Source organism: Pelodiscus sinensis, chromosome 1, assembly GCF_049634645.1.
Source record: "Pelodiscus sinensis isolate JC-2024 chromosome 1, ASM4963464v1, whole genome shotgun sequence".
Classification (NCBI taxonomy): domain Eukaryota; kingdom Metazoa; phylum Chordata; order Testudines; family Trionychidae; genus Pelodiscus; species Pelodiscus sinensis.
The window spans coordinates 103,417,747-103,441,236 of record NC_134711.1 but is presented as its reverse complement, the minus strand read 5'-3'; the positions used below and the strand labels follow the sequence as shown (position 1 = coordinate 103,441,236).

General features: G+C 42.3%; 1 protein-coding gene across 4 annotated transcripts in view; it reads right to left on the bottom strand.

The window, feature by feature from the left end:
- Positions 1–1,897: 1,897 nt before the first annotated feature.
- Positions 1,898–23,490, bottom strand: part of PTN (pleiotrophin) — a 104,949-nt gene continuing 83,356 nt past the window's right edge. For 2 of the 4 annotated variants that reach the window (XM_075940122.1, XM_075940124.1), the window contains 3 exons: positions 22,664–22,837; positions 19,655–19,816; positions 1,898–2,189 (listed from right to left, as the gene is read on the bottom strand). In XM_075940122.1, the coding sequence (XP_075796237.1) occupies positions 2,137–2,189; positions 19,655–19,816; positions 22,664–22,837 (389 nt within the window). In that variant the 3' untranslated portion in view covers positions 1,898–2,136. Of the gene's footprint in view, positions 2,190–2,520; positions 2,567–19,654; positions 19,817–22,663; positions 22,838–23,490 lie in introns of all 4 variants that reach the window. The other 2 variants (XM_075940138.1, XM_075940134.1) reach the window with 2 other exon arrangements.

The window sequence follows — 23,490 nt, the reverse complement described above, 5'->3', positions numbered from 1 at the left end:
ACACCCAAATCTTCTGCCCCGGATCACAATCCCCTCCTACCATAGGCCACACCCCAAATCCGTGCACTAGGTCACAACCACCTCCTTCACCCAAACTCCCTCCCAGATTCCAGTCTCCCTCCTGCTCTTCAATCCCTTACCCCAAGCTCCCTTCTGTACCCAACCTCCATCCCAGACCCTGTATCTCCTCCATTAATATCATGGAAGAGTACAGCCCTCGATTACTTTCCAAAATCTTGGAGTGCCCCCCCCCCCAAAAAAAAATTATTGCCCACCCCTGGCCTAAAGCGTGCTCTCCATTCCAGAACCAGTGTGAGCACAACGAGAGCATGCCTGGAGTTTATGTATGGTGGGGGGGGGGGGAAAGGGGTAGAGTGGGGAGAAGAATCTCCACCATTTTTACAAGCCAAGCCCCAATCCTGCGGTGTGACCTGTTCACCTGAGTTCTCTTTACACCCAGTGCAGAACTACTGACACTGGCAGGTTCTCATTGAGTCATATGTTTTAAGACCAGAGGAGACCATTGTCTGACTTGCATAACACAGGCCATGGCCTTCCCGCTACAGAAAGCAGGATGCAGCCAAATCCTATCCTTTGAACTATAAGGTTGAGATTTTCAAATGCAAGTTCAGTGGAATTTGGGCACTGATATTCTTTAAACTCCTTTGCAAAATCCTCACTTAAATGTCTTGAGTGAAAAACAGTCTTCTCCCCAGCACAATCATTTATGGGATTTTCCTGGAGCCACTTGGGTAGCACTTTAGCTCATGATGTAAGAGATGCCTTTGCCATGGGTCTCATAGTCAATTAAAATGGTGGGCTAAAATAAGAAGAAAATCAGCCCTCCCTTCCCTCAACAAAAGAACAGACTCAATATTTATTAAAATTAAAGCAGCTCATTTTTTTCCAATCAATATTTCCCCTCCCTCCCCCCCCACACAAAAAACACTTTAAGTAAATTTTTTTCACAGAAAATTTTTATTTTGACTGACATTTTCCAAGTTTTAATGGAAAACAAAACCTTTCTTGGTTTTCACTTTCCCTTTTTTCTAATGGAATAAAAGAAAAAGGGAGATAAAGGGGCTAAATGAAAAAAAATCTAATTTTTGGCTTCCAACCCAATTTTTTCCCCGTTTTGTTTTCTGGAAAAAAGCCTGTGACTTTTTAAAAAATAATTTATTTCAATTTTTCTGCTGAAACCAATTCTAATTGAAATCAATAGGCAGGCTCTCATTGGTATCAATGGAAGACTGATAAGGCAAAAACCCAATGATCCCAATCAGACTGCATGAAAAGGATATTCTCCCCTGCTTGAAGAGGGCAGGGTAAAGGTATTTTTGCAGGATTTCATGCAGAGAGAGGGAAACGTTTTTCCTCTGTTGCCTTGAATTTTTCATGAAAACAAAAGAAGAGTTTTGGTATTGTTTGACTGTGACAAGCTCTTTTTCAGCTGAGTGCAACACTGTGAAAATTGAGGACTTTGCCAACCCCAGCTTTCTAGAGATTATTTCACTATTGTTGATGCCAATAAAGTGCCTGTGGTAGAAACACTGGGAATTTAAACCTGTCCCACCCCCTCTTACTTTTTGTCTGTAAATACTAGTCCTTCCCACCTACTCCCAAACAGATAGTTTCGACACAGCATTCTAATAATCAGAATATTCATTTTAAAATATCCCCTCCCCCACCAAAAAAGTCTCCTTTGTTTCAGATCTAAGGCCTCAATCCTACACATTATTGCATGTGAGCAGATGCCTGCTCTCACACACCGCTCCACTGACTTCCACAGGCTCAGAGCTCTGCCTGCATGGAGTAACTTGTCTGGATCAACCACTAAAATATGATTTGAGAAAAACATGCCTTAAAATACTCTACATTGTTCAACATACAATAGAAATAATTTTCTGAATGAAATTACAGTTCTTTATTGCAGTCCTCTAAAATGTTGTTAGGGTTATACATTAAAAATACTAGAGTAAACTTTTAAAAAAAGGATTGTGTGTGTGTGTGTGTGTTTCTTCTATTGTACAATTAAACTATAAATAATTTTAGGGTAAATTGCCTAGATGTAAATGAAACTGTTAACCCATTACACTTGCTGATGTCCCTTTCTCCTGCTGCCCAGCATGGCTTCTATTAATCTAGCATCTTCTCCTGCTTCTTGCCTTCCTTTTTCTTCTTCTTGGGTTCTGCCAAAATGATAACAATGACAAAAATATAATATCCAAATACAGTACACATAACATTCAATCAGGTGCTCAGGCAGGTAAGAGAAGCCTTTTTTCCCCCCCGTCCTCTCCATGGTGAGCCAGGAAAGAAAAATAGTAAGAGGAAAGGATCAGGAAGTGCATCTCCAACTCAGGCCCTTTCCTATCTGATTGGCTGGCTGATTGGCAGGCAAGTAATTGTCTCAGGAGTTGCTTAGAAAATAAAGAAAACAGCAGGCAATTCCTGAAGAAACAAGGTCATGACTCAGCGGAGAGCTGGAGAAAAGGTGTACACGCACACCTCCCTTGTTACCTGTTTCATTGCAAGTCTTTGCCTTTCTCCGAATGTGAGAGCGATTCTAGAAGGAGGAGAGAAAGCTCTTTTATTTCTCTCCCCCCTCACCTCCATTCTGCACGTGTTTCTCCTTTTTTGTTCATAACAGCGCCTGTGTAACAATTAAAATGTAATCCAAGTTCAAACACAGAATTCATCCACTGTAGCGTTGGGCCATACTCACCCAAGGGTTTTGTCACCAAAGGGTATGGACTACATAGTTAGCATTGGGTGAGGAAACTACAGTATGGGCTTAATTAAAGGTTCCAGTGGTATACTATTAATTATTTTTATAGTGCTATAAAAGTGCATGTGTTTTTTACAGCTAAATCAAGTTCATATTATAGCCTAGCAAGATTATGAATAAGTGGAGTTTGGGAGTTAGGAAAAGTACATGGTGTGATGCTGGCAGACCAAGTGCCAGCTCATACCAAGGTCTCAAGCCAAATGTATAGCTGCAAACCAGACTTACCTGTGTGTTGGCATCATCAAAATAGATGTTAGCTGTTAAGTTACTAAGAATATGGTTTGGTTTTATAAAATGCTTGAAGGATTCAGCATGTTTTGATCTCTACCATTATAAGTAAGGTCTTTGGCTGCAGCCCATACTATAAAGTTATATTGAGTGTTGACATTGTAAACCTCTGTAATTATGTAACTCACCAAACAGGAAAAGAAACAATAAGGTAAAGTACTTGTCCTACACACAAGATGATCCACTGATGGCAAATGAGGTATTGCATAGCATCAAAGGCCAGAGGCAATGTTAACTACTTTTCTAACTCCCTCTAGGAAGGAGAGGCCTGTTCATGAACTCATCAGTCTGAACTCTGGAGTGGGGGAGGCAAAATCCCTAACAAGGAGAAACTGATTCTCTTTCCTACTGTCTGGATTCTGAGGCACAAAGATGCCTGAACATAAGCAAAAAGATTCCCATGCTGCTTGTCATGACTTAGTCCTGAGACACTTTAACTGACAGATCACTACAGCTCTGTCATCTTTTGAATCACACACTGGAACTCAGGTGTGTATAGAGCTTGCTTTCCCTGACTGGTAAAGAACACTCTTACTTCTTTTGTCCTAGTTAATAAAATTTTAGTTAATTACAGGATTATCTAGAAGACTTTGGTGTGAGATCTAACATACAATTGATCTAGGGTAAGTGACTGGTCTATTGGAACTAGAAGCATCTGAACATTTTGTGATTTTTAGTGTAAGTCACCATTTATCGCACTGGCTGGCAAGTTAGGCTGCAGTGCCGAAGGGCACTGTTTGTGACTGTTATAAGACTATACTTGGGGAAACTATACTTACATTTGTTTCTGGATCCGTGAAATCTAATTACAGAGCATGCAATCAGTTGGGGATATCTGCCCTGCTTTTCGGATGTCTGCCCTGAAGTTGATGCTCATGGTCATGAGTCACTCCAAACAGCATGACACTTGAACTACTCTTGTATATAATTTTTCACTGACAACCTCTCTGCAAAGATTACTTAATCCTCACAATGCCACTGTAAAATATAGTACTGTATATATTATACCCAATATACATATGAAGAAACTGAGGCACATCACAGTAAAGCTTCTTGCCCAGCAAGCAGTGGCAGGATTGGGAACAGAACTCAACAGCCATGACTGTCCAACTCCGTTTTAACCAGTAGGCACTACTCTTCATCTAATGCATCGTCTCTTCTTCTCTTTTATAAGAAAAAAAAACTTACGTTGAAATCGCAGACTAAATATCAGCCTCCAAGCCAGGAGTTGGTCAGGTGGCCCTTTGGTTAGTGTGCTTCACTAGCACTTGAGAGTTCTGAGTCTGATTGCTGGGTATGAGCTTTTACTCTGCCTGGATCATTAAACTGGACTGTCTGGCAATCCATCTGCATAGTGCTACTGAAGTCAATAAAGCAACACTGTTTTACAGCTGCTTAGTCTGGCTCAGAGTATGTTGGACCTCTCTCCTATTTCTTGCTTACTGAAGCAAAAGGGGGGAACCAACTTCAGGAAAAAAAGAATCAGACCATGAAATCCCCAAACCTTTTGCATCCAATTTTCACTTCACCTCCCTTGGCACCCTGCAGAATGAATTAAACTGCAGCACTTCCATATACATTTTACCGAGGCTGTCAAGAGGGTTAAGATGATGTGGTTACAATGCTTGAGGGTATGGATTTTTACATCCCGATTAATGTAGTTAAACTGACCTAATTGTTTAGTGTAGACCAGGCCTAACTCCAAGGTAAGTCTACACTTAAACTGATACAGCAGCATAGTTGCAGCAAGTGTAAACAACTAACTACTGTGATGGGAGGAGTTCTCTCATCAGCCTAGTTAATCCATCTCCCTGCAAGGTTGCAGTTTAAGAATTCTTCCATCAACCTGTTGCTGTCTATACCAGGGGTGGGCACAGTTACACCTTGTAGGGGTGCAGATTTTTCACACACCTGAGAAAGATGGCTCTGCCAATGCATATGTTTAGTATAGATCGGCCCTGGACTGTAATTGGTAAACATGGGGCAGACCCTCATGAATGATACAATGGGCACTCTGAATAGACCAGTCTGTCTCTTCCCTTCCACTAAGGTAAAGTTATAGTTACTTCCCCTCAATCAGACAAGCCTTGTAATTTGTAAAATCCACTCAGACGCCAAGCAAGCAGAAGAAAATGTGCAGACTTAAACTAAAATTTGCTAAAAGCATTGGAGATAGAAGAGTTGGGATAGCTGTCCACAGATTCTCCGATTGACCTTGCTAGTACCCTTTGGATTACTTTCCCCGACAGGAGAATACTCTCCTCAGTGACTTCTCTGAAGTGCTACAGCAGCACTACTGCAGTGTTTTGTAGACAAGGCCTTATTCTCACATGAGAAGAGGAAAGACATATCAATATCATGCACCTTTATGCCAAAACAACAGCCCACATCGGGAGCTGTACTGCTAAAAGTGTATATCACTTTTAAACACCCCTAAATGAATGTTAGACTGGTACATAAACTGTACACTAAGCCTTAGGCTCATTTGAAAATCCCACCCAGATGTCTAAACATGAATTTACAAGCATAATTTTAGGCAGCCGGGTTTGAAAATGTTACTCTGTGTATTCAGACCCTGCTAGTTAGCACTGCCTGTGTCTATTTACAACTGCTACATTCCTCTCCTTATTACAGAGATTAAAGATTAAAGCCTCTCCACATTTAACAAGTTGGGAAGCTGCTTTGAATTGTATTTTATTAATCTTTTCCCCACTGTTCAGCCCACAGTTCTGCAGCTTTGTGACTCTCATTTTCATCCTCCACCTCCTCCTAATTCTACACTAGACAAGTAACTTGAGTTGCATAACAGCAAGTCAGCTTAGGGAACCACACAGAAACTATGCCACCTCAATAACTGAGTCCTATACTAGCTTCCTGGCTACAGAAATCTGATGTGACCAAAGGGTCTAAATGCTAGTAGTGTGAGAGCTGACCCCTTGCCAGGAAGCCCTGAGCTCACAGAACAATGGCAAGTTATGTAAAACCTTTATAGTCTCAACCCCCCACATCTGTTGAAGAAGTGGAAGTGCGGGAAAGATGCATCGGTTATATGGTATCTGATAAGCCACTTTTTTATGTGCCTGTCCCAGGCATATTGAAGCGATCTGGATCTGATTCACGCTGGTACAGACTGGACTCAAGTCCTTCATTTCAGCATGCTAAGTGGGGACCCTCATTTCCTATCAGACTTTTTAATGTGGTCTCAGCCTGCCTTCTGCAGTAATCTGTTAAGCTGTCTCCAGTGATAATGATAATTGGGATGGAAGAGTCACTGCACTGCTGTTGTGGATACGTACTGCCTCCACACAGTGGGCATGTACGCGCTTTCTCGCTTGCTCTCTTTCTCTCTCTCTCTCTCTCTCCTGCACAGCACTGATGGGGAGATGCCAGGGGAGCCAGCCAGCCCAGTGTGTACTGCCTGCCCCTCATACAACACTGCCAGCTCTGCAAAGTGCTCTGTGTGAACAGTAGGCTCCTGGCGCTTTCCCATTTAATTAATGCAATATTTGCAAAGAGGAAGCCACAGACTCTGCGCATCAGCTGTGCACTGGCCATCGCGAATGTGTTTACACCTGACACGCTATAATCACTGGAGCTGTTATGAAGAGCTTCGTGCAGATGAGAGGCAGGTGCCTACTCACTTACATGTAGTTCTAACTTGAACATACCCATGGCACAGCAGCATTCCCTTAAAGACCCCGATCACTGTGGGACATGAACCCCAGTAGAGAAGTCAATGGCATCAGTAAGGTAAAAATTAATAAATAAAGGGCTTGATCCTCAAGTTAGTTAAACTATACTCACCAGACAGAATGGCAGAGGGGACGGCTTGCCATGCTTTTGCTCTTCCCTAGAGGCTATTAATCTGCCTAGGGTTTGTTGTAATGTAGCAGAAGCCCAGACCCGCCCTCTTCTCCAGCTCTGTACCAACACATACACTATGCAGGGGAGTCAAGGGAGGGAGTATGAAGACGGTTACACCATTTCTCTGTTAGATGGTGATTTTATTTTATTTTTTTGCTTATCAGAGAAACCCTTAAATTGCCCTAGTAGGTCCACTTTACACTCTCCTTGCTTCACTAGAGCAACAGAAAGGGGCCAAAGGGTGGGCCAGGTACGGCCCCAACTATTTTAAGTGAATCCAACTGAAGTGTCATTAACAGACTTCAGCAAAAATGTTGAATTTTTTTTATTCAAAATGCAAATTTTGGACAATCAAAATAGTTTCTGTTGAAAAAAGTATATAAAATCCTCCCCATAATGGGCATTTTGTATCATGAATTTTGCAAAAGAAAACTTTCCTTTTTTGTATTTGAAACAATTTTCATTGGAAATTTACTTGAACTTTTAAAAAGACTTTTTATAAGTTTTTAAAATCTTTAAAACACAATTTTGGGGGAAAATGAAACATTTAGTTGTATCCACATTTTTTTTCAATTGTTTAGTTCACTGAAAAAATAAAGAAAACATTGTTTTGGTTCAATTCGCAACAATTTTTTTTTTTTTAGAACAGGCAGCAAACCAAAAAAAAAAAAAAAAATCAGTTATTCACACTAAGGATGTTAAGAAGCAGATATCTGTATTGAGTATATGATTAGTCTATAAGAGCCCCCTTTCTCCCCCAACTGCTGCCTCTGCAGTCTAAATGTGGTAGGAGCCAGGCATGCAGGCACCCTGGCTCCTACAACATTTAAACTTCAGGGCCACAGTGGGGGTAGGTCCAGGACTGGCACGATCTGGGACTGAAAGGCTTGCTCGGTCTCAGCTTGCGCCAGGTCCAGCAGTCCCTGTCTGTAGGGGTCCCCGCAGGGTGCTGGGACTCACCACGGACAGGGGCTGCTTGTCACAGGCATTTTTCCCCAGGAAAAAATGCCCTTTTAATCATATTGAAACTGTATGATAGCATCAAAAAAAGGAAAACTTTGAACAGCCATTTTAAAAAATTCATTTATACCATTTTAATTTCTGGGCACCATTCCACTTCCTACATTCAGCCTGGATTGAATGCTCAGTGGTATAATACTGGGAGTAAGGAGGTGTTTTCATGAAATTTGCAGTCTCGGGATTATAGGACACAAGGAGTCAAACAAGAATTTGAAGCAAATTGCTCTGCCTGTCCAGGCATACTAATCACAACAGAAAGCCAGTCATAGGAGAAGTATCAACAGCCTTAAGTATTCAAAAATCAGGAGTAAGGTCCTGAAAATGGAAAAAAAATAGCTTTAAAATTGAACAACAATAATAGTAATTTGAGATTCCTTTTCTTCACATTCTAGTATCTAACCCTTTATGGTGACACTCAGGGTATGTCTAGACTGCACATCTTTTTCGACAGAGGCTTTGTAGACAGATACTGTCGACAAAACCTCTGTCGAAAAAGAGCATTTAGACTTCAACCAGTACTGTCGGGAAAGCAAGCTGCTTTTTCAAAACAGAATCTAGATGCTCGCTTTCAAAAAAGCAGTTTGCATGCAATAGCGACTTTTTTCAACAGAGTACTATCAAAAAAAAGGTGTTATTCCTCGTAGAATGAGGTTTACCGCCGTCGACAAAACTGCTACGTTCTGTCGACCTACTATCAACAGAACTCGGCAGTAGTGTAGATGCAGGTATAGTTTTGTCGACAAAAGCCCACTTTTGTGAACAAAACCCTGTAGTCTAGACACACCCTAAGGTGTGAAAAGGTCACATTTTCAGGCTTATTTTTAAAATCATAAAAGTTAGTGTGACGGGGCGCAGCGGCCCCGCACTGAAGAGCCTCCAGCAATGGCTCTGTATGGGACGCAGCGCAGCAGGGAGGGAGCCGGTGCGGCGTCTCCTCAGGCCATGTGGGACGGGACACAGCGGCCCCGCCCCTCAAACCACCCAATGCCAGCTGCGTACGGGGCGCGGCAAGGTCTGGAGGGAGCATGCACGGTGTGCTCCTGGGCAGCAAGGGAGCGAGGAGAGGGTGAAGCAGGGAGCGAAAGGGCAGAGCCTGAGTGTGATGTAACGCCCCGGCACCAGGGTTTAAAAGCAAGAGGCTTTGCTTCTAGGGGGGGAAGCGGAAAGTGGGGAAGAGGCCAACCGGAGATGCACTCATGGGGAGTTTTAAACTACCGGGGGCCCAGGAAGAGGGGAAGATAGGTAAGGGGAGAGGATACAGCCCAGGGCAGGGCATCCTCATAGCCTCCACCAGCCGAACCGGGCCAAAGCAGGTCCGTGTCCTTAGTGCCCTGCGCTGGGATCCGCAAGTGAGGGCGGGTCCAGACCCCCTCTCCCCAATGCCTGAGATGGGGCAAAATAGCCCGGGACACACGCTCGGGCCAGGCTAGCCCTGGAGAGAAGTTATCTACAAAAACGACAACGAGAAGGACTTGAGGCGGGTCAGACTCTCATGCTCGCTGGGTGTGATGGTGGGGGGGGGGCAGAAATAAAGGCACGGATTGACTAGCCTTTGACATACTTGGTTACCGTTAGAAACTTTTATTTTAAAATGAAAGCTAAGATTTTTATATAATCACCTGACTACAGGAGCTGGGGCTTTTAAAAAACACCACATATTGTAAGACTTGTGTTAAAATTGTTAGTGTTGGCAACACTGCTGGAGCTCTTCCAGCCATATGTGCAAGACACATTCTATGATTGGTAGAGGAAGGAAGAAAAGTAAAGACCCAGAGAAGTCCTGAAGCCCCACCAAGCATCCAACAGGATATATGCCACAACATCCCTGACTTTGAAGCTCCACAGGGATTCTCGTTAATGTCAAGGGAGGTTGCATGTATGGACCCAGGGCAATGTGTTGTTCTCAGGTTTTACTTGCTGTGTTCACATAACCATGGGATACTGCTCAACAACCATGACCAGTAGCTTGACAGGTAGGCTGCCGCTACCTAGTATAAAAGATTAGTAAATGGCAATGTAACAGGAAATAATTTGCTTGTGATATAATGAAACTAGGGGAAGAATATTTGTTAAAGAGCTGTGTGCATTTCTCTTATGCTTGCAGCATCTGCCCATAGATTATATCTGTGTTGTGAACTAAGGACACAGACTCTGCTTTTATCAGTGATCCACAGTTCAAGGAGCTGCCTTCAAGGCTTCTGTGCCAAGAAAAAAGAGAGGAAGAGATGGAGAGAGGAAGAAAGGAGAAGAAGGAAGGAAGTGAAGAAGAAAGCAAGCAAGAGAAAGACAGAAAGGGAGCTCTTTCACTGCTTGGAATGGTAATGAGTGTAAACATTTGCTGATGGCATATCTTTTATCCCAGTAAGTCCCATAGCTTCAGGCCCTTTCACTGCTGAGAGATACTGATGAATGCCAAAGCAAGCTGGATATGTTGCTGAAAGCCATGAGAGTGAGGCAATGAGCATGTAAAAATAGCAGGACACACTCAGATTGTTTAAACTTTTCATGCACCAAGTTTTGCATTAATGCGAATGGAGACTTTTGTGTGCCCAAAGGGTTATTTGGCAGCTATATGACACTTAGTCTATTTCACAGTTTGGGGCAGCACACAAAAAGGAATCAGACATACAAACCAAAGGATGAAAAAATGATGAAATTTTATATTCCAGGAAGCTCTTAGAATTCTGGAAGCTCTTAGAATTCTGGGTATTTTTCAAACAAAAACAAAACAAAACAAAACCCTCTTCAGGAATATAAAACATCTGAGAATATGAGATTTTGAAAAATAACATTATTTCAATGCTAAAAAAAACCCTGCCTCTTCTTTCTCCCTCCCTTGAATGCATTTTCTTTCTTCTGAATTAGAGGCAGCTTCTCTGTGAGTCAGTCCAATCAACTATTACTATTGATTCTATGGGGATGTCAGTGATTTGTCCAAAATTTAGATTTCTCAAAAGGTAGTCATATAAAAAGGACAAAGCTGGAAACCCCAAGGAGACCTGAACCATGGGCACTGACAAGTCACCAACAAAAGCAACCAAATTATGGGCACCCCAACTTTACCATCTGAGGGTTTCACTGGCTCCTTGCCAACAGCTCAAAACTAGCCCAGATCTCTTTGATCACTTATTCCTGCTCCTATAAAAAACCAATGATGAAAATCCCTTTGACTCCAGCTGCATAAGCAGTGGTTCTATTCATAGAAATATTTACCACAGACTATAGTTCCCAGCAAGCAGTGTTTTTCCTTGAGCTAAGCAACCACTGCCAAGGTCAACGTGGAGCTCTTCAGATTGGAGACCTGGATTCTAATCCTGATCCTGCCACTGACTTTGGAAAAGTCACCTTACCTCTCTGGGCTGCTGTTTCCCTTCCTGGATTTTGTCTGTCTGAGCTCTTTAGAGCACAAACCCTTCAGGACAGCAGCGCTCTCTCACTTTGGATGTAGACACTGCAGTTGGGAAATATGCTTGGAGATTGTGAAGCTGTTCCTAGGCTAATTTTAATCTTGCTAGATCAAGGCTGATGGGAGTTCTACAATGCCACCCAAACTGGAATTCCACTGAGTGCTAGGTTTTCTTACCCTTGTATAGCACCCCGTAGCTGAAGTGAAAAGAGAAGTTTCTCCCTCAGAACATGAAACACATTTTTTAGGAAATCAGCTCCAAGGTTTGGAAGAATCCCTACTCCCCAATTATGCTTTTTCCTTTACTGTTTCATTGTCACAACTGTTTGCCTAAACTGAGAAATCTCTCATTTTTATCTCTCATTAGTTTGAGCAGCAACCTATTATGCTGCCTTCTATAGTTCTAATTATTATGCTAGCTGCATGTATGCATGACTAATGAGCTACATTAAAGGCTGGGAGCCCTGGAATTTACGGAGGGACTGTGATGCCAAATTGTGTGATTTCAGCACCTTTAAATTAAAAAAAAAAAAAAAAAAAAAAAGAGTTCCTAGTACTCATGAATCTTTCCCCCCACAGAAGTGGTGGTGGTGGGGAGGTACATTTTTCATCCTTTCTAATGAGAGAGAGTACCGCATAGAGTGTACACTCCAACCTACCAACATGGCAGAGCATCCACTCACTCCACAGTGTCCGTCTGGTGGTCCTTTGTGCAACTAGAGCAGCCTGTCTTTTTGAGCAATAAGTAGTTGTCTATCAGGCCAGGGATCCATTCACACCACACCAGAGTCAGCTTCTGCCACTAACTGACTACCAAGTCATTATGCCCAGATAGCAGGCAGTCTGTTCTGGTGACAATGGTTAGCTGTACATCGGGTGTGCAGCTGGATATCCCATCTCCTGCTATAGCGTCCAATACATTATAGCAACAGGCACCTGGTATATTTTGCTTCCAGATGGCAATCTAGTCTGACAGTGTAACAAGAAGAAGGACCTGAAGAAGAGCTCTGTGTCTCTCAAAAGCATCTTTCACCAACAAAACTTGGTCCAATACAAGATAGTACTTCCCCCACCTTGTGTTTCCAGCATAGCAAGGCAACAGGCAACTCATCTTATTGCTAATACATCTGCTCAGTAAGGCGCAGCTTTTTATTTTGTCACCTTTTAAAGGAAGATGTAAAAGAAATTCCCTGAATATAAACATAATATTCTGCTCAGAATAGAACTCCAAATCAAAGACTACAATGGAGACAGAGAGACTTACCCTGAAAAATCGTGCTCTTTTGATAAACATGAGGATTGGAAACAAAAGGAAGCAGCAGCCACTGTTTGGAGTATAGAATAGTATCTGGTGTTCCTGATTTTGCTCATAGATCTGCCACTGATTGTTTGTGTGACCTTGGATATGTCATTTCTATATCTCTGTCACCACGCCTCTCCACAGTGGGGATCATCGTATTTCCTGAGCTCACAAGAGTGTTATGAGGATTAGCTAATTGTTTTCGTAAAGATTCTTAGATAAAAACTCACTGTGTGCTGCAGAGTATTAGCATTAGTATTTAGACATGAAATAAGCAAGAATACAAAGAAGATTATATTCCCTCTGGGATTTGGACACCCATACTAGAGAAAAAGAGAGAATTGTACTGACAATCTGCCAGGACCCCAAGGGCTGCACCTAATTTGTTTTACTGAAGCAGACGGTAGCCACTTATACCTATAATATGGAAGCCCACAGGGAATTATGGTAACAGAATCCAATGTTCATAGTGGCTTGATCCAAACAACCTTCTGCAATGTTGGGACTTGAAACTTCCTCAGGCCACAGCCTGTCATTAAAGATGAGCATGGCTGCAGGTTGCAAATGCAAGTTGAACTGTATTGGTATCATGAGCAATAATAACTGGCTATTTTGGTGGAAGAGCAGATATATGAAAAATGCATAAAGAAGAAAAATGGGAAGGAGGAAGGGATGGAGAAGAAGATAGAAAATATGTGTAAAAAAACTGAGAGAAAACATAGTGGAGTTAGAATGACAGATGGCTACATTGCAGAATGACATAATAGTAGATATATACTGATCATTCAATTTCATATTATTTTAAGCCGAAGGATAAACTGTCAAAAATATGAGCGAGAAAAATAGATGGGAAGACAGTGAAAGTGAAAGGCATGGAAAGAGAGAAATGTCCACTGAGACAACCAAGCTCAGTGAAAATAAATTCTCCCCCCTGAAAAGCAAAGGACACCTGACAATAACTCATTATTTTTCTGGTCAACTGGAACCTGAATAATCATCAATCAAATTTGGAAATAGGGCAGATGTAGTTTACTGTCAATGCTTTCTGCTCATCTATGCAAGTTGGCCACTAGAGCAGCTGTACTCCAGATGTAGCTGATTACTTCATATCTATCAGCCTAGCTTAGAGAGATCTTGAACAGCACTTGCATGGCAGACACTTGATAGAATGTGTGATTGCACATGCTCGAGGAGATTCAGCAGCCTCTGCTGGGATTCCATGCTAAAAATGATTCCTTTATCTCTCCCAGCCTATGATATGTTTTTGCATGGCCTCATTTGTGTGATAGACAAACTATGGCATCTGGGATATCAACACCATAATCTGAGTGCAAACAATTTCCCAATAAAAACACATCAAATTCAAGAATGTGTCCAGTTTTTCATTTTGGGGTACAATAAGGTCATATTTTGATATACCAACCCAGGACCAAATTATTATAATAATATACGCTGGATCCCCAATAAACTTTCAAAGGAAAGTGCCTGTCAGAAAATTTAGTGGGTTCTGATTCTGTTGGTTCCCTTGTGAAAATACAGCAAAGTTTGAGACTCTCCATCTTCAAGCAGTGAATACTGAAAGTGGAGGGAGAGTACAATCAATACTTAAAGTTGCCAGCTATGCAGTACCAAGCAAACAAAGAAGGCTGAGGTGGATCGATTTCTGGTGAGTAAGAAATATGGGTGCATTTGAAACAAGCTTTCCAAGCTCTACAGTTTGTGTCTGAATTAATGAAATTCCACTTTCAGACAATGACAGATTGGACACAGCTTGAAGACCATTTTAAGGCCTTTCCACAGCTACTGATTAATAATGAAGAAAATGTATAAAAAGGGAACGAAAGCTCAGGTTGCCAGTTTCCCAAGCCTGAGGTTAATAAGTAGCTCCACTGATTTAGCATTGCAGAGGTTTTGCTAGGGCTCTCACCGGTTTCCAAAAAAAACCAAATATGTACTTCCTAGTGGGGAGCTAAAGGGAAATCTTCAATATTCATTTTTCTCCCTCTTTATATGCACTTTTTCTTCTTAAAATACAAAGAGCAATCTTGCAGAAAAACAATCATCTTGCAAAGTGGCCAAGAGAATATTCACGTTAATGATAGGAAGACACATGGTTCCATCCTAGGACCAGTGTTGTTCCATATACTTATTAATGAGCTGGAAAAGGGGATGAGCAGTGAGATAGCAACACCTGCAGATAATACAAAGGTATTGTATATCAAGTTAGGAGACGATTATGAAAAGTTTAAAAGTAAATTTCATCAGTTCCATTCCCTTAGCTTGGTTAAGTCAGTGCTAGAAGTTCAAAGTATTGCACACTGGAAGAAATAATGTAAACGTCCAATACACCTTACTGTATTCTAAATTAACTGCATCACCTCAGAGAAAAGGGTATTATTCTGGATTGCTCAATGAAGATCTCAGCTCAATACATCTCTAAGGTACACACCTATACAGCCTTACACAAGAGAACAAAGGGGTCACCACTTAATTCGTGGAGTCCACACCTGCACAGCTCCACAAATTAAGTGCCTGGACCCTGGAGAAGGTACATATATAAGATGAAGTGGTGGTCTTTGGGGGAAATACGAGGAGGGTGGTAGAGAAGAGTTGGGTGAGGTGGGTGAAATAGGGGGTAGGTGAGGGAGCACTGGGGTGAGAACGAGGGGGATTTGGAATGTGCAGGGCTGCACAGCCAGAGTAAGAGACACATTTCCCAAGCTCGAGGACTGCAGCTGCCAGGGAGAGATTCTCCTCCTTCCTAACCTCAGTTCTGTGCTTGCTATGGCTGGAGAAATACTCTTCTTCTTCCCAGCCCCAGTTCAGCGGCTGCTGGAACATGGGAGAGACACCCCTTGTTTCTAGTCCAACTCAGTGGCTGCTGCAGTGGGGAAGAGAGAAAGAGAGAGAGAGAGAGCCCTTTGTTCCCAGCCTTATTTTGGTAGCTGTGAGGCAGAAGGAGAGACACCTCTCCCCAAACTGCTACCAAAACTGAATGGATATCACTTGTCCAGACAAGTGATTTCCATTATATTTGGGGAGAGGCACAGGAACCATTAAGGCCAGACTTTGTTACTGGTGTAGTTCTGGTTCTTCAGAGTACAGTACTTCCCTTGACTCTTAAGTAGCAAGCAGCACACTACTTGTGAAGGGTGCTGGGAGGTGTTTTGTAAGATAAAGACCGTATTTGCAAGCTATCCTACTACACTACAGGCATAGTTTTAATTGGTCACATTTTTCAGTTGTGTACGTGTGGTTTTCATTGGATGCAGTTCAGCTAGCCTACCTATATTGGATTTATTTATTGGTCATCAATGTTACATGCAAAGTACTGAACAAAAAAGTTAATTATTATTCAGGGATGTGTTAAAAGCTCTTATACAAAGCGCTTTACAATAGTTAGATAACAGGACAAACAACAGCATTTGGAAAGCTCATTAAGATGTCCACTGAGACCTTCAATAATTCTCAATTGGTCCATGAAAAAAAAAATTGAGACCCACTAATATAGGAGAATTCAAAGAAGAGTAACAAGAAATATTAGAAATATGGAAAAAATGTATGAAGAGACGATAAAAAATGGTTGTGAAAAGGCAAACGGGAAGGAACATGATAAGAGCATATAAAATAATGGATGGTGAAAGAAGATAGTCAGGTAGTCTATTCACCCTCTTTCATAACACCAGAACAGAGGAAAATTTAATATAACTTAAAATCAACAAATTCAAGGATGAAAAAGGACATACACTTTCACAGAACACACAATTAGTCTGCAGGAATTACTGCAACAAGATATGACTGAAGCCAAGAACTTGGCAGGATTCAGAAAAAAAACCCTGCATTTCACATGGATAATGAGAGCATCAGAGTTCTAAAAGTAAATATTTTTAATGAAATTTAAGATGGGATATAAATAATCAAACTTCAGGGCCTAAGTCTAGCTGTATCTACTGGGGCTTAGGAGGCAGTTATCCCATGACTGCTTGCTGGAAAGTACTTGTACCTTCCTCTGAAGCATCTGGTGCTGGCCACTATCCAGGATACTGGACTAGATGGACCATCTGGCACTGTTCCTATGGAATGATTTGGTCATATTGGCTTGGCTTGAAACTGAGCCCAAATAAATCTCTCTCTGTCTATCTTTAAACAGGATAATATTCCACTTTGTATTCCCAACATTCAGTTGTTTGCTTGCTTTGTTTCCTTCCTTTCAGCCTAGCGCTGCTGGAGAGGTAATCAGAGCTTACCTTCCTGCTGATAAAGAACAGAAATGTTGCTCTTAAAGCATAATGGCTACAGGTAAAAAAGATTAATCTGACAGAGAACATCTCATATACTGAACAGCTTCTAAACTCACAGCTATTCGTGATCACTGGTGGGAGTAACAGCCAACCTATGACACTGCAGTTCACCAGCACTTAATAGGAGTTGCTGCATACAGGTAACAAAGCATTCCACGCACTGCTCTGCACCAAAATGAAATGCTTCTCTCTTACTCACAAATTAAACAGGGTCCCAGTCTAACTGAGTACCATCCTGCATGGGCTCCAAAATCCATCTGAAAATCCCCTCTTCCTCAAAAATACAGTCAGCATTTCAGCAGCAAGATTTTTTGGTCAGTTAAAGAAAGCTCCACCTAGATTTTTATGTCCTCCTGAAATACATTCTAATTTCTAACCCTCATTAATAATTCCATCAACACAGAGTTCCTATAACTCAGTATACACAAACGGGAGAATTCTGCTCTGAGATGAACCACGCAGATTTCTTGTCCACCTTGAATTTCTCCATTATATTATATATTTGACTTCCACGTGGAACTCCTGCCTACACGTATGCAGTTGGATATGGAAGCAGAGTGTAGCAGTGTTCCACAAAGATCTCCAGTGGAGAGCTAAGACTAGACATTTTCCCTTCAATTACTATAATTTTCAAGGACAGAGACCTACATTTACAGCCATTTTTCATTTGCATTGTTTCAAATCACATGGAGTTGTGTCTTTAGATAAGTTATGCAGTGCAGTCAGGCTTGTTACAACAAATATTTCAGCCCCCGAAAGCCTGTGTGTTTGCAATAGTCCAAACTTACATGACCTCTCTTTATTAATGAATGGAGCTACATGAATAGAGTGACTCAGTATCCTGATTCAGGGAAGCCAGTTACCATTTAATAAGGGCTGCTACAACAATCCCCAACAAAGCTTTCTTAAAAAAAAAAAAAAAAAAACCAAAAATCTCAAAGACTGTTTTTCCACCACCTGACTGAATCTCTCTCCTAAACTGTTCCTCCAGCACCATTCTGCTTATCTTGTTCTGCCCTCTTCTGTCAGTCATTGATAGAAAATGCTGACTCAGCAAAGCAGCAGAACAGAGCAACACAATAGTGAGGATAGGGATAGCAGAGGCCTTCTGGTAATGTAAAATTAAGCTTTAGCCAATAACCTCCCACATTCAAAGTGATTCCATAAATGCACGCATGCATGCGCGTGTGCACACATGTATAGACACACAATTTTTATTTAAGAAGGTATGTATAATCTGAGACATAAGGGACAGACTTACTCTATAGACCATTAGTGACCCAATGATATTTTACGGGTTCCTAATTTAAGCACCGTCTGTCACTTTTAATCATATAGAGTAATTTTTTATATTTATTCAGAGAAAGAAAGCAATAAAAACCCTTGGTATCTGCTCAACCTCAGCTGATTTTCCAGTAAAAGTATCATCTGCTCCAGCAAACACATGGCTATGTGGCCTACATGAGGCATGTTGTCAGAGACACAGTGGGACTTCAAGCAGTCTAAGCACCCACTATATAAATTATCCTGTACCTGCTGCTACCGCAGCAGAGTTCATTAAAAAGTTCAAGTGCTCAGAAAAAAAACAAGTTTGCTTGATATTGACCAAGAGAGTCTGTGACACATGGAAACAGGATGAATTGGTGAGACATATGGCTGTCCACGTATTGGGAAGTGCATTGTCAATTACAGCCAGAGGCAGCAAAAAGCCTCTTCTTCCTCCCACCCGTACCTTAGTAAACACTTCTCTTAGATTTGGGACTATATGATCCAAAGTGCACAGAACATTCATTGACTTAGCAGCATTAGTCCAGACACACTAAGCAGCAGGGAGAATAAACTCTTCTCTCCATGGCTTGTCAGAATAGTGTTCCAATCCAAGGGAGAGCTGTGGCTTTTCAGCAGGTAGTTAAAAGTCAATAAGGAGATAAGAAAAAGTTATTTGTGTAGTTAGAAACATTTTTTCTTTCTGCTATTAGTGCATTCCCATCAATAGGGGATGTGTGAAGAGTTCCTGTACTCTGAAGCCATGACAGCATCAACACCCATAGTTAAAACAAACTGGTGGCAGTATACTTGCAGTGGGATTTTAGTGTGGGATTCTAAATCCTTATACGACCTCCTATTTGTCAAGACCTCAGGACTGCACAGCTCAGACACATTTATTCCTGGATGGACTTTCAGATTCAGGAGCAGTGCTATGGCTAGGAAAGCATAAGGAAGTATAATCCAGCAGGGCTGACAACCATTGGGGGTGGGGAGCAGGGCAAGGTATGTGGGGGACCAACTCTGCAACTCTTGAAGGGGCAGGGCCTCGGGTGGAAAGGGCGGGACCGAAGGCAGCCACCCCTCAGCACTGCCCGGACCACAGTAAGTGCCCCGCCCTCGCAAGCCCTCAGAGCCATGCAGAGTAGTGGAGTGATGCTCCAACACTCTGGCAGCAATTCTAAGGAGGCCAGGGCTGCAGCCACTACTGCTACTGGTGATGTCAGTTGGATGTCAGTTGGGTGCCCCAGGTCCCATAAAATCACTGGGCTCTAGGGCAATTGGTCCCTTTGCCGCCTCCCTCCTCCTCTTGCCCCAGTCAGCAGGCCCTTCTCAACTGACTTCACACTAAGGCATGTGGTAATCTAGCAGTAATTGGATTTACATGGAATAGTGTATCAGTGGCAGCAAATGGGCTGTACCTTGAGGTTTGGGTTTGGTAAGCTTCCCACAGGGTTTTGAGATGGTGACTGTTTTCTGGCAGTCCGCATTGTGAAGAGCTCTCTTCAGGTTTCCAGTTCGAGTCTTCAGGGCAGTATTCAGGTCGCATTCTCCCCAAGCCTGGAACTGGTATTTACACTCTGCTGCAAAGAGTGTGGGAACACAAAGAATTTTTAAAAAAGAATCATGGAGCATGAATAAATGTTACCCAAGACTAATCAGGCAGGTACATACTGCCAGTGATTTCAGACAGGTACATTATACATCCAAAGAAGTAGAGGAGAGCAAACCTTCAAGGGAGATTTTTAGAGGTATTTTTTTCCCAAATATGACCCAATTTAAAAACATAATTATCTTGCTCTTGCTGGGCACTGGATTAATGTTATAAAAAGGAAAGTACTTTTTAAATACAGAAACTACAATAGAAGAGAAAAGTTAGTGGAAATTTCCTCCAGATTCAAAAGGCCTGATTCTCCTCTGCTTTGCAGAATCAGTTACAAATGAGGTATGAAAAGTTGCAAACCATAATAATAATATATTGCAATTACTTAATATGGGTGTAAATGACTACACAAGGTGTGAAGCTAGTGAGAATCAGACCATTAATATCTATTTTTTCTCATCAAGAAATTAAAATATATTAAATCAAGTATATTTGATTGTGCTCATTGTGCTGCTGTTTACACATCACTCACTGTATAAAGGTTTATGGTTCTATCGCTGCAGAGGTGGTTTCCACAGACCAGTTCTCACTAGTGAAGAGTTAGAACAAAAAGTTCAGAGGTCTGATCCAGAGGTCTGATTCAAATGTGCATCCAAACTTTTGTATATTTCTCTGAAAATGAATTATCCAACCTCTTGAGCTTGCATATAGGGCCAGAAATACTACAAGTGCCCAGGTGCAGCACAGGATCTGCCAACTCCAGAACCTCTGCACGGACTGCCTGAAGCATTCATTGTAGTGTCATCATCAGTTCAAGTCATATAAGCTGTTTAGTAGAGAAGAGCTGAGTCTACAAGGGCAACCATATACCTGAGTCCTGGTTACATAGGAAAAGCATAGTCATATATTAATCTTTCATGTATTAAATAGTATGGCCTTTATCCACTCCCCAACAAGTCACAGCCACTAACTCAAGAGGCTGCAAATTGTATATCGTGTTCCATAGTGAAGACTGAAGTACTCATGGGGGTATTCACAACCGTGGAAAGGCAATAGATAGTAGCTTTAAGATGTTGCTGGGCCTCTGGGGGCTGTACTGGTTTGGTGGATGTCCTGCCAGTAAGGTCTCTCTACTAGAGCTAGGTGAATATTTTCATAAATATGAATACATATGTTTATTATTAATAATTATTATTATTTATGTATTAATGTTATTGTTATTGAAAATTATCTGCAAAATGCCAATTCAGAGCACTAAATACTATCTTTGAATTAGGGTCAAATTTGGCAAATAACTTCATTTTGTTTTGAAATGTTGAATTGACCCAAACAACTTTGTCTTTCCCAAAATGAAAAACCTAACAACAACAAAAAACAGTTTCTGTTCAATACTAACCAAGTCCCCTCCCCCCTCTCCCAGACTTCTCAGCTTGGCCACCACATTAAAAAAAATCAGATATTCGCTCAGTTCTCACTTCTACCCTGAATATCCTGTCTTCTGATGGCCTAAATAAGCAGTTACTCAAACCCTGTCCTGGGAGGCCTGTTGGGTTGCCCGGTGTAATTGAGTTTTCTGTTCAGGAAACAAATTGAGAAAATACCGGACATATAAATGTCCGGTATTTTCTTATTAAGTAAGTCTTATTATTATCATGAGTATCAGTACGTACTTGTGTACTGCCTGGCTGGTAGACACGCTCACACTGCGTGAGCGTGTCTACCAGCCAAGCAGTACGCAACTACTCAGTAGAGAAGAGGGGGGTAGGGCCGGAGCGGGATGGAATCCCCGGGGCTGGACTTGCCAATGCGCCCCGCCGGGACTGTGCGTGGGACGGGCAGCACCCTGGGACCTACGTGCGCCCGGGCCAGCTCCGCTCCCCCCTGACCAGTTCCTGCCCTTCTCCTCCCCCTCTGACCAGCCCTGTTCCTCTCAAACCCCTCCCAGCCAGCCCCGCTTCCCTCCCTGCCGGTTCCCTCCCACCCCTGATCTGAGATCAAGTGTGTGCAGTATTTTTTTTAAACCATCTGGTAATCCTAGAGGCCTGTAAAATCCACCTTCTCACACCGAGTGGATGTCAGTGAAACACCTCAGCTGTGTCTAGACTGGCCAGTTTTTCCGGAAAGTCAGCCGCTTTTCCGGAAAACTTGCCAGCTGTCTACACTGGCCCCTGAATTTCCGCAAAAGCACTGACAATCTCATGTAAGATTGTCAGTGTTTTTGCGAAAATACTATGCTGTTCCCGTTCGGGCAAAAGTCCTTTTGCGCAAAGGTTTTGTGCAAAAGGGCCAGTGTAGATAGCCCAGATTTATTTTCCGCAAAAAAGCCCAGATCGCGAAAATGGCAATAGGGGCTTTTTTGCGGAAAAGCGCGTCTAGATTGGCATGGACGCTTTTCCGCAAAAAGTGCTTTTGCAGAAAAGCGTCCATGCCAATCTAGACACTCTGTTCCGAAAACGCTTTTAACGGAAAACTTTTCCGTTAAAACCATTTCCGGCAAATCATGCCAGTCTAGACGTAGCCCTCCTGAATAGGCTGTAATCTGATCTAGTGAGGAAATAATTTCCCCTCTGTCTGACCCTTAAAACTCAACAAAAATAAAATAGAATTTTAAAAGAATCACATGTATTTCCATTTTAAAAGCTATTTTTCATACAAAAAAGTTAGGGTAAGATTTCCATTCAGCTCTAATTGTACTGACCATGAAGCACTGCAGAGAGAGGCAGAACATGCACGCCTGCTGTCTGCCCAGGGTGAGCATACACAGAGGGTGACTTCTCAATACTCAAATCGGAGATAAGTAAATCACTTAAGACAGGGCAAGCCTTACCTCCAAACTGCTTCTTCCAGTTGCAGGGGATCTTACACCTTTGGGTCTTCATAGTTTGCTTGCACTCAGCTCCAGTACGTGTACCCTCACGGGTCCCTAGGCCACAGTCTCCACTGGTGGGTACACACACACTCCACTGCCACTCCCCACAGTCAGACTTCTTCACTTTCTTCTCTGGATGGTGCCAAGGAAATCAAACCAAAACAAGAAAAGTGGCTAGTACCCTGCCAAAAGCATCCACTTTAAACAGCTCAACAGGTAAAAGAGCCTCTGATACCATAACTGCCTTGAATGGATCAAAACTGAAGTTCTCAAAAGGTGCTGGAGACTGTAAATTGACTGCCTTTCTAGAGGCTGACCTAGTATGGACTCCAGACTAGAGATGCCAATTTTCTAATCTCACAACACCAAATATCCAGGCCCTGCCTCTTCACCAAGACCCCACCCCCAGAGTCTTCCCTCCATCACTTGCTCTCCTCCATCCTCACTCACTTTTACTGGACTAGGGCATGGGGGTGAAGGATGGGGAATGGGGCCAGTAATGAGGGGTTTGGAGTGCAGGAATGGACTCCAGAACATACATAAGAACAGCCATTCTGGGTCAGACCAAAGGTCAATCTAGCCCAGTATCATGTCTTCCGACAGTGGCCAATGCCAGATGCCAGAGGGAATGAACAGAACAGGGAATCATTGAGTGATCCCTCCCCTGTCACCTATTCCCAGCTACTGACAGTAGGTCGAGACATCATTCCTACCCATCCAGGCAAGATATAGGCCAGAAGTTTATGCTAAGAGTTTGTTTTAAGAGGGATTTGGAGTATGCTGTA